Here is a 19,225-nt window from a genome sequence, read left to right as displayed (position 1 = left end):
CCCGCCCTGAGGCCGTCCCCGCAGGCCTGTCCCACATGTTCAAGACTCGCTGCTCAGGCCTGAACACCAAGGCTACGGCCTTGGATGAGCGTTCAAACAGGCGGGGACAAAGCCGGGGACACGCTCGGCCCTCCGACTCTGTGGGGTCTGCGTGCCCAGACTCAACCCTCCGCACCGGCAAACTATTGGCCGTGGGGGGCGTCTGCACCTGGGCCGCACCCGCAGGTGCTTTCCCTATCGCAGTCGCCTACCGGCCTGACACAACAACAACCTGATCCTGTTGAGTACCGGATGTCGCCAGATGGTTCAGAGCCCGGGGGGCTGGGCCGAGGCTCTGCGCGAATCCTGTGCCCGTCTATAGAAGGGACCGAGCGTCCGTGGATTTGGGTATCTGTGGGGGGCCCCGAGGATGCCGAGGGACAGCTTCACAGTGGGAGGCCCGAGCCTCAGAGCAGGAATCGATCCTCAGGAAACAAGGGAAGACCCCGAGAGGGACTAGGGTGGGCAGGAAGGCCTGGCTCGGGAGACCCGGGCCACAGCTCTCTGCTACCCGATAGGGAGACGTTGTCATATTCCAATCACCAGCCGCACCAGTGTGTCCCGCTGAGTCTCCGCTCTGAACACACGGAGAGGAGCTCGCTGCAGCCAAAAGAACGAGGATCCAAGCGTGAATCATAGGAGAATGACTCTGTTTGGCTTACAAGTGGGTTAGACACCGTGTTTTGTTCTGTTTGGGTTTTTTCAACCCCCAGCGGATTTTAAGCTTCCAGGTTGTGTAGACAGCCAGGGCCTCTGCCAGGTGCGAGGCGCAAGGCCACGCCGCGAGGCTTAGGATGGCCTGGGGGCCTCCAGGGCAGGTTCAGCGGGGACATCGGGGTTGGCAGAGTGCCCCAGGGCTTGTGCCAAGTTGGGAACCTTGGTTCTCAAAGTGTGGTCCCCGGCCCAGCGCCACTAGCCTCACTGGGAATAGTGAGAACACAGCCCCGCCTCCAGCCACTGGGACCCAGTGATCTCCAGACCCGCCCAGCCACCTCCACATTTTACAGGGGCTTCCAGGAGCTGCGGTGTCCCCAGGGAGGAGAGGCAACTTCAGATCTGTGGCCCATCGTCCCGTAGGGCAGCCAAGCCACCTGGAGACACCGGCACCAGAATCCTCTTCACCCGAGAGGAGCTGCAACACACAGGGCCACTCACCCGCGAGGTCCCAGAATCCAACACCCAGGCTGAACCTGGAGCTGCAGATTCGGGACCCCAATCTACAGAGACGGTCACCTCCCCAAAACTGGAACCAGCCAGGCTGGCATTTGGGGAAAATGGGACGGACGGGAGGGAGGGTGGATAGGGACAGTCAGGGGAGGCTGCCTCTGCGGCTGGGGCCACACCTGCCCCACGGTGTCCCACACCCGTCTTATGAAGCTCCTTTTAAAATGGAGCATCCTCACTCCAAGGTAAGGACTGGGGAGTTCCAGAATGTTCCACCAGGTGCCCCAGCGGCCCGGGTGTGGACTCCAGACACTGTGAAGCGGGTGGTTAACCCTGGCCTGAGGCAGAGCTGCCTTTGGGAGCGCTTTGGACCTGCCCCTGGGTGTTTCCAGAGCCCTTGGGGCCGGTCAGTGAACAGGAGGGGGACCCGCCCTGAACAGGGGTCATCTCGTGGGCGACCAGAAAAGTGCCCAGGGGAGAGGGCAGGTGTCGGGGCGCTGGCCAGCTTGTGTCCAAGACCCTTGCGCTCCAGATTCTCCGGCCTGTGAATGTGGACCTGCCCCAGCGACTCTCCAGGTGGCTCCCAGGGCTCGTGCCTCAGACGGGGCTGCACCCCGGTCCCTCGGGCTCTGAGGCCTCCCGCTTCTCCGACTGAGTGGCCCCCACTCAGCAGCCCGCAGCGGCTGCCGCGGGGCTGTCCAGCCTCTGGTGGTGCAAGCCCCGCCACGAGTCCCTCTGAAAATGATGCATGCATGACCCCGCGGGCCTGCATCTCTGTGGCTCACGCTGGGAAGGTCACTCCTAGGACCAAGTGCAGCCCTGAACATTTCGATGGCAGCCAGGAGCGACACCTGGCCACACCTGGACCAGAAGGAAGAGTCCAGAGCTTTGAAGGAGGACCCAGCTGAGCGGCCACCCTGGGAACATCTTCCACTGCTCTGGGCCTTTGGTTCCAGATTTAGGAGGCGGGGGACGTAAAGTCACTTGCTTTCCCAGAGTCCCCAAAGACTCCAGGACGCCGGGGAGTCCCTGCCGGTGGGTGGCGCCTGTTCACTTTTAAATAAAGTTTTATCGGTGCACAGCTACACCATCGTCCAGGCGCTTCTTGGCATTTTGAAAACACTCTTCATTGGCTCGTAGGAGTGGCCGTGTCTCTGGGTTCCAGTGTGACAGTTGGGTACACAGTACAATGGGACAGTCCACGGACACGCATGTGGGCATCACCTCTGTGCTGGGGACATCAAGAACCCTCTGGAATCCTCTCTGCCACTGTGTGTCCACCGCAGCTCCCTGATGCACGGGGGATGTGGGGACCTGCTCTCTGGCCAGCTGCAGTCCCCCAGGCCCTCTGTGTGCGTCTCCCATGGACGTGGCACACTGAGGACAGGGCCGTCCCAGGACCACCGGGTCCCACTGTTGAGCACCACCTGACCCTTTAGAAACAGTCTGTGGACCCCCCGGTCCTGACTCCTCAGCCTCCTGCATGCCGCCTCGCCTGCCCCCTTTCTGGGCCTTGTCGGGGTCCCTGCGGCCGGAGCGGGTGGGGATGTCCGAGCGTTTCACTTCTGTCTGCGACGCTCATGGCGTCCCGGGCGCCATCCTGGGCAGACGTTCCGTCTTCGCAGTTCACCTGTGAGGCAAGCCCCGTTCTCTCTGAATTTGCAGATGATCTGCTCAGAGAGATGAAGTCACTCGTGCAAGGTCACCCAGGACACAGCAGAGCAAGGGTGTGAATCCAGGCGGCTGGCGCAGAGCCCCTAAGTCCTGCAGGCTTCTTGTTCAGAAGCCCTTGACCTCCGCTGCAGATTGGAGGAGCCACGTGTTCACTTCGGGCAGGCAGAACCCAGACCACGGTGGGGAGAAAAGGGTGGCCCGCCCTGGAAGACCCCGTTGTCTGGTCCCTGCTCATCAGTGTCTTCTCTCAGACTTTCCACAAAAGGAAGTTTTCTTATCTTTCTGAAGGCTCAGAGAGGCTGCGACGTTTGCCTAGGGTCACCCAGCAATAACGGGATGGGTTAGGATTTTGAAGGCAGCTCTTTTTGCAGCGCATTTGGGGCTTTCAGAAGAACCCAAAACAGGCAAGGATGGCTCTCCTGGGTGGTGAAAAGCTGCACTTGGGGAGACGGTGGGATTTTTTTAAGCTGCATTATTGCCCGTTTGATCTGTGGCCCGGGCTCATCTCTGAGCGAGCTTGGTCCCGTTTCCCACCTAACCTGGGGACAGTGAGACCTCACTGCAAACACTGCCTTCTGGGTGGCCGCGATCAGGGGCGAGGGGCTATGGGGAGCGGGAGCCCCAGAGGCCAGGTCGCGCTTCATCTTACGCATCTCAGGCGGCCTCTCACGAGGTTTAGAGACGGGGTGCTCATCAACCTGACCCCCCAAGGGCAGCAGTTACCGAGCACCTTCTGCCTGCAAAGCTCTGTGCGGAGCAACTCCGAGAATCCGGGATCCCCCAGCAAAGGCCTCGCCTGGCGGAGGCCGGCGCTCCCAGGGCAGGCCAAGCCGAGGCCCCGGCGGCAGGAGTCCGCCCCCCAAGGCTCCCTCACTCCTTCTCTGCGCATCAGGCATCTCCAAGTTCAAGATCTTCCAAGAAGAGCAGTTAGGAGCCCGGACTCCGGTCACAGCCCAGCCTGGGCTCCAAGGCTTCCGGCTTCACTCAGTCGCCTCTGTGATCGGGCACTGGGTGAGGGTCCCCCGAGTTCCTACCCAAAGCTCCCTGGCCTGGAGAGCTGGCCGTGGAGGGCGTGGGGTGAGAGGGGGGCGCCCCTCACGTGGCACCCGGGCAGTGCGTGGGCGCTGTCTGCACCCCTGCCCCCCTCCAGGCAGGCTCCCTCGGTCCCACGCTGGGCGCCTAGAACCAGAACACACCCTGGCTAGAGAACTGAAGAGCAAATTGGGTTCCTTTGCTCTAAAGGGCTTTGGGGTCTTAAAGCCAGAGCCATGCAGAGTCACCAGCCTAGATGTCCAAGGACCCGGGACCCCGTCAGTTATTCATTCAACAAACACTGACATGTCCTGTGCACCCAGCACTTTTCTAAGCACTGAAGACACCATAGCAGACAAGCTAGAGAAACTTTTTTAAAAACCTACTGCCAGCCCCATTTAGAAAGAAATACCTCATTTCACCTCACAAACAGGGTGCCAGTGGTCCCAGGGGCGGGCAGGGGTTCTCCGTGCTGAGAATGGAATGCGAGAAGGAGCCAGCTCCGGGAAGGGCGTTCCAGGCACAGGGAACAGCAAAGACCAAGGCCGCCCGGGGCGCGTGTACTTTAGAATGCAGGAGCCGGGGTGGTGCCTCCTGCCCGGAGCACCGGCTAGTGGGGCGGCGGAGGCGGAAGGGTCAGTTAAGCCCAAGAGTTTGGGCCAGCCTGGGCAACACAGTCAGAGGGCGACTCAAATAAATAAATGAATAAATAACAGCAGGAAACAGAGGCCCGGTCCAGGGGCCTTGGCCAAGCCGGAGTCGTGAGGGTGGAGGCGCAGACGGTGCGGGACCAAGGGGTCTCCCGGGCGAGAGCCGCAAGGGCCAGTGCAGCTTGGCGGTGGGGCCGGCCCAGCACGTCCAGCCCCCAGCACCACAAAACAGCCACCTGGGGGGGCGGGAGGGTGGAATTCTGGGTGAGGGCGGCAGAGTAGAAGACAGGGGTCCGCCCCCCTGCGCAGGAGCATGCAGCCCCTACAAGAGGAGAAAGGGCAAGGTGATCCCCAAGGCGGGGAGCCCTGGAACCACGAAGCCACAGATCAAAACATCCCAGGGGCTCGAGGGGTGGCTGGAGACCAAGCTGTCTTGCACGCAGCTCAGTTGCCAGAGACCCTGCGGGCCGCCCTGCCTCTCTGGGGCCCGCCCTGGGCCTCCCACGTGGCTGGAGCCAGGCTGCTGACTCAAAGGACAGAAGGAGGGTCTTTCTGTGCCGAAAACCAGCCAGCCGCACGGAGTAAGGAGCCCCCTGGGACAAGACCTATATATTTTTTTAATATGAACTAGGCTAGACTCCTCCAAATTGCCTCCCTTAAAAAAAGGGACAGAAACTAAGAGGAAGAAAGCGCTCTGGTTCCCAGGAGGATCCTTTTTAAAGGTCAGGTTCCAGTGTCACGGTCAGGTCTCAACAGCCCGTACCCTTGAGTGAGTAAACTGAGGCCCAGGAGGTGGCAGCGTGTCCTCTGTCCCCTCCCACGGTGGAAGGCTGCTCCGGGCACTAAGCGGCTGCCTGCGCGGCTGGAACCGCGGCTAGAGATTCCGCCCTGAGCGCCTGCTTGTCAGGGCCCCGCCACACAGATGAGGAAACCAGGCACGGGGAGCCACAGGGCTCCTCGCCCCAGAATCAGCACGTGGCAGAGCTGAGATCTGAGCCCCGCCTGTCTGTCCCAACCGGTGGGGACGCTTAGGCTCATCCCAGACCACAGCCAGCCCCGGGCTTGACCAGGGCGAGCCGGGCAGCCCCGAGCGCCCTGCCAAGCCCAGCTCCGCCCAGGGGTCTTACCAAGCCCTCTGTGCACGAGAAGAGCAATCGCCCTACGTGTGACAACTGGCACTGCCTGAGGAGACCTGGATTCTTGACGGGCAGCTTCCTTCCATTCTGGGAACGCTGTCCTCAAAGGCCAAGCGGGTGAGGCCGCCAGGTGGCTGCCAGGCAGGGCCTAGCGACAAGTTCCCGCTTCCAAGGCGCGACTCGCGAGCTATGGCGCCACCTGGTGGCCAGTCATGGCAGTCGCGGGTGACCGTGGGTGAGCGGTGGGGGATCTGGGCGGGGACCTGGCTCCTTAGTCAGCCTTGACCACATGCCAGGTAGGCACTGATGTGGCCCAAGGGTCTGCGAACCCCCGACAGCATTCCCACGAGTAAACAAGACTTTGTCCCATCAAATCTTTAAAAACACTGCATTGTGAATGTCACAGAATTTTCACGTCTATCAAGAAATGGGGTTCAAGGGCCCAGAGTCCTCCCCCCCTCCCCGCAGCACTGAAGAGAGATCAGAGATAGAGGGGAGGGGGAGAGGGAAAGAGGAGGGAGGACTGGGAAGGAATCCCTGAGCGGAAGCTTAAAACGTGGGTCTGGGGAAGGTGGAGAGGGCCCTGCGTCGTTCGAGTGGATCTGGGTGCCCTGTCGCCGTGGAGGGTGGTGGTTAATAAGTGTAGTTACTACAGTATCATACTTCAAAACGACCCAGAGGATTTAAATACTCTCATCCCACGACAATGATGTGCAGCGACACACATGCCCACTTCCCTGACCTGGTCATTTTGCACCGGGTCCAGTGCGGAAGCCTGGCCTGGGATGCTGCGACCCCGCAGGCCTACCTGCCCAGGAGCAGCAATGCCAAGTTGGTGGGGGCCAGGGACCCCAAGGCCAGGCCAGCGCTGTGCTAACGACTCCATTCCCACCCCAGCAGGCAGCTTCCTCTTGGGTAGTTATTAGAGTTCACAACATTCTTTTATTTTTCCATATTTTTGTGATTTACATTTATAGGTAACAGTGGGATTTTTGTGGCAATGTCTTTCATGCCCCCAGGGTAACTTTTTAAAGATATTTTTTATCCATGGTGGTTGAACTCATGAACGCAGAACCCTCAGCTCGGCCGTCAAAGGCACTTAAATTCCCATTTCTATCATTTCATCTAACACGGATGAAGTGGGGAGGTCTATTAACCCTAAGGATGGCTGACCCGAGTCCCCGGATTGATTGGCAGCTGCCCTCACTGAGAGGCTTTGGGCCTGTTTACTAAGTACTCGCTGGTGCTGGCCTCGGCCTGGGGCTCTGGGGCACAGGACCCCAAACAAGACAGACAGCCATCCCTGCTGGGGACAGCCCAGGGGGTGGGGCCAAGGAAGGAGCCGGACACCCGGGCCTGCGCGGCTGATCGCTGTGGATAGACTTCAAGGGCCTTATGCTCACAAGTAAGCCATTCACTAAGACACAAATGCTGTATGATTCATACGCGGTCCCTAGAGTGGCAGAGATCAGAATGGTGGGTCTGGGGGAGGGGGAGTGAGTGTTTCATGGGGGCAGGGTTCAGTATATGAGGTGAGAAAGTTCTGAGATGGGTGGTGGCAATGGCAGCACAGCCATGTGACTGCTTAAGGCCACGGGAAGTGTGGACTTAGAAATGACCAGAGAGGTAGACTTTACATTATATGTATTTTGCTACGTGCACACGCGCGCGCGCACACACACGCCAGAAAGATAGATGGCCAAAGGCAACATAGGCTTTCCTCTTTCAAGGAGATCAACTGTAAAACGTTAAGTGAAGAAATTCGAGGCAGACTGGGAATGAGATGATATAAAAGTCATTTTTAATGTTGTCAGTGTGATATCAGGAAGAAACCTGGGCTTTAGAGATGTAGTCTGAAGTTCATAAAAATCACATAAGGTCTGGGATTTGCTTTAAAATATCTCAGAAAATAAGAGAGAGGAAAATGGATTTATAATGCACACCTGGCCAAATCCTGATAACTATTACATCTGGGTGCCAGCTACGAGCTTCGCCATTCCCTTTACTTTCAGTGCATTTGTAGGATTTCAGGATAAGAAAAGGTCTTACCGAGCACAGGACGGAAGACGTAAAGGGAATTTCTAAAACAGGAGGGGCAAAAGGGCTTGGGATCAATGAATTTAAAAATGAAAGCCGTTCAGGGGCTGGAGTTGTGTTCAGTGGGAGAGCACCTGCCTGGCATGTGCGAGGCGCTGGGCTCTAAACTCAGTGCCACATATAAAAAAATAAAATAAAAGATCCACTGACAACTAAAAAAAATTTTTGTAAATGAAAACCATCCAAAAGTATCCAGTGCCTCATCAATGTCTGTCAACATTTTAATTACATATATATATAATATTTTTGTAGTGCATTTCACAAATTCAGCAGAATACTTACCTAAGTCACAAATAAATACAAATGCTTATGTTATGGGTCGCTAAAAATTCGCTGGTTTTGCTGCTGGGTGGAAACTCAGAAGTTTAGAGATCATGGCCCTGAAGACACTCTGAGCCTTTTTAGGGTCCCAGAAAGCAAGGGAATTGGAAACTCAGGCAGTGGTTAGCTGTCCAAGGAGGTTGGGCAGAAATGGCTCCCAGGCTGGGGCGCAGCTCGGGGGCAGAGCTGGGGTCCATCTCCAGCATGGGGGGTACCCACACACGCTGAACAAGCCATCCTGATTGCAAACACCCTCCAGAGCTTCTTTTTTTGTCTCTACTATGATTTATTTTCCTATTTTCTGAGTTATTTGAAAGCCAGTCCCTGCCACTGTCTGTTACAGAAACTCTTTGGTAAATGATTGATTAGGAGTTGGGGTCATGGGTGCCGGGTGTGGCGCACGCCTGTCATCCCAGCAGCTCAGGAGGCTGAGGCAGGAGGATCTCGAGTTTAAAGCCAGCCTCAGCAACAGCGAGGCCCTGAGTTAGTGAGACCCTGTCTCCAAATAAAGTACAAAATAGGGCTGGGGGTGTGGCTCAGTGGTCGAGCACCCTGAGTTCAATCCCTGGCACCAAGAAAAAATAAATAAATAAAGGTATTGTGTCCAACTGCAACTAAAAATATTAAAAAAAAAAAAGAGTTGGGGTCGTGGAGTTTACAGGGGCCGGATTCAAATCCCGATGTGGCCGCTCTCCCAACCTCTCTTCACCCACATGTGGAGGATACTGCGGAGTCATGCCCGCAGGGTGAGCTACTGCAATGAGGTGCTAAAGTGCTTGGCATCACATCTGGCAGGCAATGGGCACCCAAAAGCGTTCACTGCCAGTATTAATATAAATTATACTGGTCATTTTCCTTGGGCAACAGCATGTGTTTAATTTTTCAATTCACTTTTCCCTTCCTTTAAATAAAAATCTTTAAAAAAAACCTCTTTCAGCGAGTCTGCGGAAATGACTCATTGTAACCCCTTAAAGAAACCTGGCTCTTTCTGAGAGAGCTAGTCAGATTTCTTTTCAAAAAGACAATAAAAGGAAGCAGGGGGGGAATGGAAGTGAACAGAGACTGAAGAGGGGAGGGGAGGGGGTCCAGAGGACAGGGAGGGGCGCCGAGGAAGGGACGACCAGGAGCAATGTGTGGCACTGGCGCCAAGTGCAACAGGTGCATCCAGGTGCTTTATAGGATGATGGGTGGACAGGTAGAGGGAGAGACAGAGGGATGGGGGATGGATAAAATGCTGGATGGATGAATAGATGGAGGATGGACAGAATGATGGATGGATGGATGGAATGATGGGTGGATGGATGGAATGATGGGTGGATGGATGGATGATGGATGGATAGATGGAAGATGGATGGAATTATGAATGGATGGATGGGTAGATGGAGAGATGAACAAAATGGTGGATGAATGTATGGATAGATGGAGGGAAGGACAGAATGATGGATGGACAGATGGTATGATGGATGGATGAACAGACAGAATGAAGGATGGATGGATGGATGGACAGAAGGATGGAAGGACAGAATGATGGATGGATGAATGGATGCACAGAATTATGGATGGATGAATAGAGATAGAAGGAAAGAAGGACAGATACTGGGAAGATTGGATGGTGCACAGATAGATGAATGAGGGGCTGGACGGACAGGTGGGTGGTTGGACAGAAAGTTAAGAGGAGCACAACGTGGAAAAGAAGTCACCTACTACCTTCCCAAGTGCTGTTCCCATACGCCACCAGGTGTCAGCCTCACCCCGGAAACCCTCTCAGAGGCGCCAACTTTTACTCAGCGGAAGCTCTTTCGCTTGAAGATGAGCACATTGATCGTGCCGGTTCCGTCGCACCCTGAATTTACACACCGCAGTGGCACCTCACAACGCGGCTGGCATCTGTAACCCCGCTCCCCGCTCCAGCGAATAGAAAAGCCAAGGAAGCCTGGAGGAGGCTGCGCTCGGATGATGAGCGGAACCTCCCGCGGGGCCGGCCCGGAGCTCGGAGGGGAGACGGGGCGTCGGGTCTCCCGAATGGATCGCGCCCAGGGCAGCCTGTGCTGCAACCGTCCTGCAGCCGTGTTCTCGCCACAGCCGCCTGATGGCCGCCCAGAGACCCAGCCCTGCCCCGCGCCTTGGCCAACAACTCTGGGGGGAGGGGGAGGGGAGCAGCAGCAGCAGCAGGAGCCGCCCGGCCCCACACTCTGGAGGAGGAGGCCCCCCTCGGACACATCACCTTCAAGCGCGAGCTTCACCCCCAGCGGCTCAGCGCAGCCGCCCACCCGGGGTCCCCGCCGCACCTGGGCGGCAGCGCAGGCTCCTCCCCGACGCCTCCCCCAGGAAGACCCACTTGGGGGTCACTGGCAACGGGAAAGGGGGGCTCAGGAGCAAGCTCCAGCAAAGCCACCGTCCTCCCAGCCCTACCTCGCCCCCGGCCTGTGAGCTTGTACTCAGGACTGGAGGTAGAAGTGGGGTTCCGTGCGCCACCCTGTTGGGCCTGGTTCGAGCCCCTCCTGGGACGCTTGCTCGGGCTCCTGCTGTGCTCAGGGTTAACCCCTTAGTTGCTGCCCCAAGCGCCAGCAGCCTGGGGTCGCCGCCGGGCAGGGGCTGGGGGTGGCTGCTGACCAACCCACAGGGGAGGAGTCCCGCTTCAGCAGCCAGCGGCCGGTATCAGTGTGTCCTGCACCCCACGAACCCGCACCCCAAAACCTGCCAGAAACGACCTTGCTGACCACAGGGACCCCACGCGGCCCGTGCATACTCACTCCCATTCTTTCCTCCTGGCCTGGGGGGTGCTGTGGATTTTGTGTGCCTGGTGGGCCAAGATGACATCCCGATGGTCCACCACGCCACCCCGCCGCTTCAGAGGGGGCCACTCGAGGCTGCTGCTCATCTGCTGGGCCCACATGTGCTGCAGGGTGCTGTCTGGACCTGGGGGTCCTGAGTTGCTGCCGTGTGGGGCGTCATAGCAACTGACGGGGGAGCGCATGGGGTCAGGGACCCGGGAGGTCGTCAGTGTCCATGGGCCTTGCTCAGAAATCCCAGGGTCTTCTGCCTCCAGCACAGCGGAGAGAAAACTAGAAGAAGAAGAAGAGGGAGAAGACAGGAGAGCCAGGGTGAGGGACAGGCAGAGCCAGAGGAGGAAGCGAGAAAAAGGGACCAGGGGACAGGGGCGCCCGCCCTCCTCCCCGGAAGCCCTAACCTGGCCCTGCTGGTCGGAGAAACGGAGCACTTCCTTGGCAACTTGGGACCCACAAAGCCACTTCTCAGGAGCTGCTTGGCAACCCAGGCAGCTCCAGGGCGAGAAAGATCTCGAGGGCGGGTCGCCTGCCCCCTGCTGGCCGCCCAGGGTGGGATGCGGGTTTCTGAGCCTCTAGGTGTTCCCACTGCAAAGGGCCACCAGGGGTCTGCTCATTCATCCTCCAGCCCGTGGGTCCTGCCAGCGCCCTGAGTGTCCCTTGGAACCACCGCAGGGCAAGTTCAAGGCAGATGCACCAGGCAGCGGCAGCTGGCCCTGCATCCTGCGTCGTTCGGGCGTGACTGGTTTTAGTGGGGCAGTTTCATTTTTAATTGACACATAATTGTGTCAGTTAGGTCATAATGTGATGTTTCAGGACCAGTACACAGTGTGTCATGAGTGAATTGGTGTCGTTAGAGCATCTGTCCCCTCTCACATGTATCTTTCCTTTGTGGTGACATGGTCAAAGCCTCGTGAAGCCGTTTTGAAATGCACAGTGTTAGTACTGAAGACGGTTTGGCTGGCTGTTTTAAAGGGACAGGGCCCCTGCCCGCCAAGGGCATGGCAGACCCTCAGTGACAGAGGGGCTGGAGCCCAGCTGTCTCCATGCACCGTCCACTCCGCAGAGGCCCATGAGCACTGGGTGCGTGCAGGCTTTGGGGACACCACTGTGAATGAGGCGCCCCATGTCCCCATCCCGGCAGAGAGGACATTCTGGTGAGGGAGACAGACAAGGAGCGATACAGGTGAGGACGTCGTGTAGCGATTAGGAACAGACAGCACGGTGGAGAGGAACTGAGGAGCCTGCTCAGACCCCCAGGACAAGGGACTTGAGCCATCCCCTGATGTCCTCAGGGTTTGGTTCCAGGATACTCCACAGACACCAAAATCCACCATGCTCAGGCTCTTTATCCAAAATGACACAGTGTCACAAGAGTGTCACACTGTCCTCCCAGAGTTCTGACCATCTCTAGTGACTTATCGCACCTACGGTAAAGGACACAGAAACCCTCATTGTACCCTGTTGTCTAGAGATAATGACAAGAAAGGTCTGCACCCTCTGTACAAATGCAGGTTTTTAAAATATTTTTGATCTGCAGCTGATTGTGGCGCAGAGGCCACAGGGGTGGCACCACAGATGGGGTTCAACCGCGGGAGCGCCCCGTTCCCGGGAACAGAGGCTGGAGTCCGAGGTCAGCCTCAGCTGCCTGCTGGGGCCTCTGTCCTGGCTTGTAGGTGGCTGTCCTCCCCGTGTCCCCTGCTTCACATAAGGCAACCTCCTCCAATGGCAAATAGTACCAAACCTTATAGGTGCTGTGTTTTTTCCTATGCGCGGCGCTACTGCGACCAACTCATTCATAAAGCAGGCAGGTGAGAGATCGAGAGCAATGAGGACGAGTACAATGAGAGATCGGAACAACACGGTCAGGAAAGTCATGTAAGGTGACCTCTCTCCCCCCTCCCCCCTCCCCCCCAAAGAGTCAAGATAAATAACACTAGGGGACACAGCTGGCGGGTGGGAGGAGCTGCCACACCTGCGCCTTTCCTGGAATCACACACTATTAAGATAAGCAGTAAAGGGCCACTCGCTGGTCAGCGGCCTGCAGCTGCAGGAAGGGGCCCACTGCACCTCGGCCCCTGGCCACCCGCTGGCTGAGCCCCAGTGCTCTCTTGAAGCAGAGGGGCGCATCTTTGTCTTGTTTCTGCCCTTTATTTTTAATGAGTATATTCTAACTGTGATTGACAAAAACCGTGCATTTTTGTCGTGGTAGCACAATGTCCTGAAACCCGAGGGTGCTGCGGAAGGCTAAGGTGACGTGGTCAGCAGATGTGTCATCTCACACGCTTAGCACTCCTTCCGGGTCTGATCCCTTTTCACAAGGACCCCAGTGACTCTGGATGAGGCCCACCCACAGAACCTCTTTTTACCTTAATTGCCTCTTTCAAAGGACACTTTCAGTATATTCAGTATATAGGTTACACTTCCATATGAAGTTTGTGAGGACAGTTTTGTGCACAAGAATGGTAAGAAGGGTCGAGTGAGCTAGTTACATATTAAATAGGGGGCCAGGGATGGCCTCACAGTGTAGGGGACATCTGAGCAGAGGCCGGAAGGAGGAAGGCAGGAACCATGTGGGCGTCTGAGGGAAGAACTTTCCAGACAGCTGGAGTGGCACATGCAAAGGTCCTGAGGCAGGACCATGGATGGCTTGCCCAAGTAACAAGAGGCCATGATGGAGGAGGAGCGTAGAGGAGACAAGGGTGGGGAGGTGATGGGGCAGATCCCGCAGAGCCTTGGGCACCACTGAGACGGCGGCTCTTGGTTCTTTCTGTAACAGCATGGTACTTGGCACGGCTGTTAGAATCCACCCCTCACTCAATGGCATAGTTTCAATCCCAAGCTGAATTTCCCACCTGAGCCTTTCAGTATGTCCAGGAAAAGATAATCTATTGAAGCACTGGCACCAGGGACAGAGACTCCAGAACAGGGGCCACGGCTGGGGATAGAGCTCAGCAGGCGAGCGCCTGCCTGGCACGCGTCAGGCCCTGGGTTCGGCCCAGCCCTCAGCACCGCGAAAAAATAACAATAGTTAGAAGATGAAACCACGTGCACAATTATTTCCTCAGCGGCCTCGGTGGCTGCAGGTGGACACATCAGAACGAGGCTGCTCCCGGATCACAGAGGACGCACAGCAAGCCGGCAGCCTCGCCCCTCCCTGCTTCCTCTCACTCTGCCTTAAATTATCCAAGAAATAGAACTTTGCATCCTCTCTGCAGCAAGTCCCATATCTGAAGAGCTTCGCCCAGTCCTCCTTCCCGGGCTGTGGGCCTGGACTCACTCCCGAGAGACTCACCTGACCTCAGCCACTCGGGAGGCTGAGGCAGGAGGACGCCAAGTTCCGAGTCTGCCTGGGCGATTTAGCCAGATCCTGTCTCGAGGTTACAAAGGTAAAAGGCTGGGGTGTCGCTGAAGGGGAACCTGCCCCTGGGTTCAGTCCCCGGTGCCCCAAAAGAGGGCACCTCCCTCTGAATCACTCACAATTGATCGTTCGCTTCTAAAATCCTTTGCTCTAACAAATACTTGCCCACCACTCAAAAAACGAAGCCGCGGGTTCCCTCAGGAATCACCCGCAGGTGGAAGGCTCACTCCCGCGCGTGAGGTCGGCAGGTGACTTCCCGGGCTCCCGAGGCCTTGCTGAGTGCGTCCCTGTCTGCCAGCCAGCGTCGTCCCTCCCCCTCCTGCGTCCCGGGAGGAAGGGCCTGACTTGCAGACTGGACCTGCCCTGTGATCTGCCCCCACAACCTCGACCCCCCGGGCTGGGTGGCTCCAGGCCCCGGGCTCCAGGCCCAGCAGCACCAAAACCAAGAAAAGAAAAAACCTCTCCAAAGGAGACATGGCGGAAGGCCTTCCCAAACAGGGAAACCAAGACCCGCGTTGCTGGGCTGGGGCGACGTCTTCCGAGACCCGCCTGCTCGACCCGGGTCCTGGTCCTGCCCTCCCCTCCCCCGTGCAGGCCCAGCTCCAGCCTCCCTCACCTTGGGTCCCCGGCTCACCCCTCCGAGCCCTCCACTCGGTCCCCGGGGTGCTGACTCCATCTGCGGGCCGCACCCGCCGGCCCCCAGGACATATCCTGGACCCACCTGCTTCCCGCCACCGCACAGCCGCCAGCTCCCCACGGTGCCCGGGGCCTTTCCGAGCCCTCGGCCGGCTCTCACGGCTCTGGAAGAAAAGCCAAGTCCCGGTGGCGGCCTCTCCGCTGCCCCCGGGGCCCTCTGGCCCCCCGGGCTTTGCCAGGCCCACGCCCCCTCCCAGGATGTCCGCCCCCCAGGCTCCGCCCAGCTCCCTTCCGTCACGCAAGGCTGTGGTCGGACACCCGCTCAGGGACCGTCCTGCCGGAAGCCCGGCTGCCAGCAGGGGCTGCCGCCGCTCCTTCCCGTGAGGTCCCCCCAGGTGAGTCTCGCTCTCTGGGACCAGAGCTTGCGCGATGCCTTGGACCACCTCCACCTCCTCCACAGCTCCACAGGGACAAGGACCTTGGACTGTCATTTTTGGGTCCCAGACGCCTTCACTATTCCTCGCCTGAATGGACGGATGGACAGATGGGTGGGCGGGTGGGCGGATACTCTTAGGAACATGTCTATCTAGGAAGTCACCAAGCGTGTCCCCAACCACTGGCTGGGATCCAGGGCTTTTCCAGGTGGAGAAGGCGGCCGGTGTGCTGGAAGAGAGACTTTGTCCCGGGGCTGCCACCAGTGAGACCCCCACATGCAGCTACAAGCGTCAGGGTCCCCTGCAAATTACCGAGGCCTCAGAGGCTCTGCTGCCCCTCCCGCACCGCGGGGGTGAGAAGCACAGGGGTCCTCGGGATCGTTAGGGAAGAGGTTCCAGGCCCCCCGGCATCTACCAGACTCCAGGGATGCTCAAGTGCCTTCTACCAGATGAAGACTCGGAACCCTCTCCAGACAACCTGGGCCACCTGACACAGTGTCCACGCTGCGCGATCACCTGTTGCACTGGATGGTTTAGGGAATGACCGCCGGGGCAGAAGGCAAGTGCTCAACATGATGTGATTTAAAAAATAGTTTTGATCTGCTTTGGCCTGAATTCACAGGTGGGGAAACTGGGCAGATGGCCGGCTGTCCTCCAGGGAGCCCTAGCCAGGGTCAGGGGCTCCCACCTGAGAAGGCCAAGTCCTGGCCAAGTGCAGGCCGTGGGGAGGATGTGGTAGGCCAGCATTTGTGTTGGCTCACAGCAGGCTGGCAGAGGGGCGTCCACGGGACGTGGGGACAGCGGCTCAGGCAACATCACCAAGGGTGCCGAGAGCCCACGTGGGCAGTTCCATCAGGTCCCCAGCTGTCCTGTGTACACATGAGAACAAACACATCCCCAGCCCGAGGACACTCCCAGCAGGGCGTCCGTCCCAGCACCTGCGAGGCCTCCTGACCAGGTGTGCCCATCCCGCCCTGTTTGCCCAAGCACCGTGTGGAGGAAGTGGCCAAGCGCTGGGCCTGCCGCCCCTAGAGACGGCGCGGCGCCCGGAGAGGACAGGGGAGGGGCAAACAAGAGAACACACGGTGTCAAGGTGACGGTAACAGACCTCGCCTAGCTGTCCCCATCACTCGTCCTCGGCCACAGGAAAGCCACACCCAAGATCAGCACTGGTTCCCACTGTGAAGCCCGGCTGCCCGCATTGCCATGACAACCAGACGGAGCCAGAGATGCTCGGATTCCCAGAGCCTGGTCCAGCTGCTGAGGGGGAAGAGGCAGGCGGGAGTGGCCACGGGGATCCTCGTGACCTCCCGGTTCCCGTGTGGACGGGGACGTTTGCCCAGTTGGGCATTGGACTCCGCCACCCTGGGGGTGAAACGAGGTACTAACTGATGAGAACGAGTGAAAGATGGAGCACTTCAGCACAAAGCAGGGGAGAGTCCTCCCAAGCAGCCCGGGCTCGTCCCACGGGTGAGGGGATCCACCACGCGCCTGGATGGGGGCGCGCAAAGGCCACTCCATACTCCGTCCCAGGAGAGGGCCAGGCAGGCGCTGGACTGTACCTTAAAGGCTCAACGTGCTCATGGGCCCCGGGATTCATTGATTTCTTACTATTCCCCCAAATGTTGCCGCCGACGCCTGCGTGTGGCTCTCTGTGAGCCGCGATAAGCGTCTCTGCCGAGTAACTTCCTAGACGTGGAACTAGGAATTACGATTTCAAAGAGTGCACACGCTCTCAACTTTGACAGCGTCTCCAAGATCACAAAACCCTGGTGAGTAGACCGGTGACCAACCAGCCAGAGGAAACACCTGCTCCTCTCGATGAGCAGGGCCGTGTCATTGTCCCTGGAACAAGAGTGAAAGCAAAGTGTCACTCCCAGGGCAAAGGCTTGAGGAGAAGCAGCGCCCCGGCCTGCTCTCTCTCCCTCTGCCATCTGGACACGGAAGACACTAAAGATGGAGTGTGTTAATCAGAATGCACCAGTTTAAAGAGGGGAGGAGGCCTCTGTAAGGGAGCAGGGAGACAGGGCCTGGACCCCCGCGTGGCTGCGTGGAGGAGGGGCGCCACCTGCTGGTCAGCCGCGGCGCTGCGTGGAGGAGGGGCGCCCCCTGCTGGTCATCAGGGCCGCGAGGTGGTGCAGAAGCAAACCAGGCTGTGCTTACCCTCCCACACAGCGGCCGTTCCTTACACTGGCGCTCCTGTCCCCGCCTGCTTGGCTGCCACAACAAAAGGTCACAGACCGGGTGGCTTCAACAGCGCACATTTGTTTTCTCACAGTTCTAGAAATGGAAGGGTGAACTCGGTGCTCACCAGGGACCCCAGGGAAGACTCGTCCGGTGTCCTTCTGTGGCAGAGAGAGAACAAAAGTTCTTCCCGGTGTCTCTTTGTAGAGGGCACTAATCCCACCATGAGGGTGCCCCCACCATGACCTCACATGGATCCAGTCACCTCCCCAAGCCCCCTCTCCAAACGCCACCCATGGGGTGAGCACTTCAACAAGGAGTTGAGAAGGGACGGTCAGCCACAGAGCCCCTAGCTACACACCACGGCCAGCCTCCGTGTCCACGGGTTCAACGCCAGACTCAACCAACCACCCACTGAAAATATTTGGGAAGAGCGCGCCTGTGCCGGGTAGGTAGAGTTTAACTTTGACTTTATTCCCCAAGCAATACGGTACGGTGATGTCCACAGCAGGCCCTGGCACTGGGTGCTCTCAGGCACCGAGGGATGGTAACGTCCACGGGAGGATGTGAGGGTGCTGTGCAGATCCCACGCCACTACACAGAGGGGACAGGGTCATCCCTGGAGTTTGGTGTCAGCAGGGGGACCCGAAAGCCAGCCCCACAGACGCCCGGTGACAGCAGTACTCAGTGGCTGCAGCGCTGGCTTTGGTTTTTAATGTTTTTCTTGTGCTGTGACAGTTATGGAAGATCCACAGGCGTGGTGTCCCGACAGGCCCCCGAAGGTGCTTGATCCAAAGAGCCACCACCTGGGCGTGGCCTGGTGGACAGAGCTGCCCCGCACGTGCCAGCCCCCGGGGGCTCCCAGCACCACACACGCGACACCACGGTCCCGCACCTCCCCACTCTCCTTCCCTCTGCAGCCGCGACTCTCCCCCTTAACTAGTTCGATCCCGTCTTTCTTGGGTGCTTAGAGCTCAGTCCGTCAAGCACCTTAATCCAGCCCCCAACCAAAGAGGGGTGGCTGAGACTCAGGGGGATGGACTTTGCTCCTGTGCTCCAGGGAAGAGCGAGACCGTCAGCAGACTATGGGCCCCAGCGCTCCAAAGAGCAGCAAGATGAAGAGAATCCAGGCGCCAGTTCAAAACCTTCCAACATGTTCCCCACTTTCCAGATGATGGATGATCGGACAGATCGTTAAGGCCAATTCCACGCCCTGAACCAACACTGCGTTGTGGCTGCCCAGGTACCGGGGAGGGTTAGGCATCTCCCTAGAAATACAAACTCCATCCCATCAGGGAGTGGAAAGATTAGCAAACCATGGTGTATGCACACCATGGAATATTACACAGCCTTAAAAAGGAAGGGAATTTGGATGCTGCTGCAATGAGGATGGACCTTGAGGAAGGGACGGCGGCCAGGGCTGCGGGACAACGTGAATGTACCTCATGCCACTGAACACACACTTAAGCACGGTGAAGAGTGTCACCACCCCTCCAGAAATGTTTACTGCATTAAAAATAATAATTCTCAGCACGAGGCGCAAACATGGCCAGCCATCCTACTCGCCGGGGTTTGCGAAGCCCCTGAGCACCCGAGGCTGCTCCGCCTGGGGCCCCATCTTTGCTTACGGGACCAATGACCAAGGTGAAGGACAAAGAAAGACACAGCCAGGGCCACCAAGAACCTGGCTCCCACATATGCGAGGACAGAG

At 58.1% G+C, this 19,225-nt stretch overlaps 1 protein-coding gene across 1 annotated transcript in view; it reads right to left on the bottom strand.

Moving 5' to 3' along the window:
- Cacna1a (calcium voltage-gated channel subunit alpha1 A) overlaps positions 1-19,225 on the bottom strand; it is a 248,011-nt gene that overhangs the window by 223,048 nt on the left and 5,738 nt on the right. Inside the window, 1 exon segment of the mRNA XM_047531985.1 lies at positions 10,867-11,178. Within this exon segment, the coding sequence (XP_047387941.1) occupies positions 10,867-11,090 (224 nt within the window). The 5' untranslated portion in view covers positions 11,091-11,178.

This window comes from Sciurus carolinensis, chromosome 17, assembly GCF_902686445.1.
Source record: "Sciurus carolinensis chromosome 17, mSciCar1.2, whole genome shotgun sequence".
Classification (NCBI taxonomy): Eukaryota; Metazoa; Chordata; class Mammalia; order Rodentia; family Sciuridae; genus Sciurus; species Sciurus carolinensis.
Note: the sequence above shows the minus strand (reverse complement) of the source record. Positions and strands in the feature narration are given on the sequence as shown.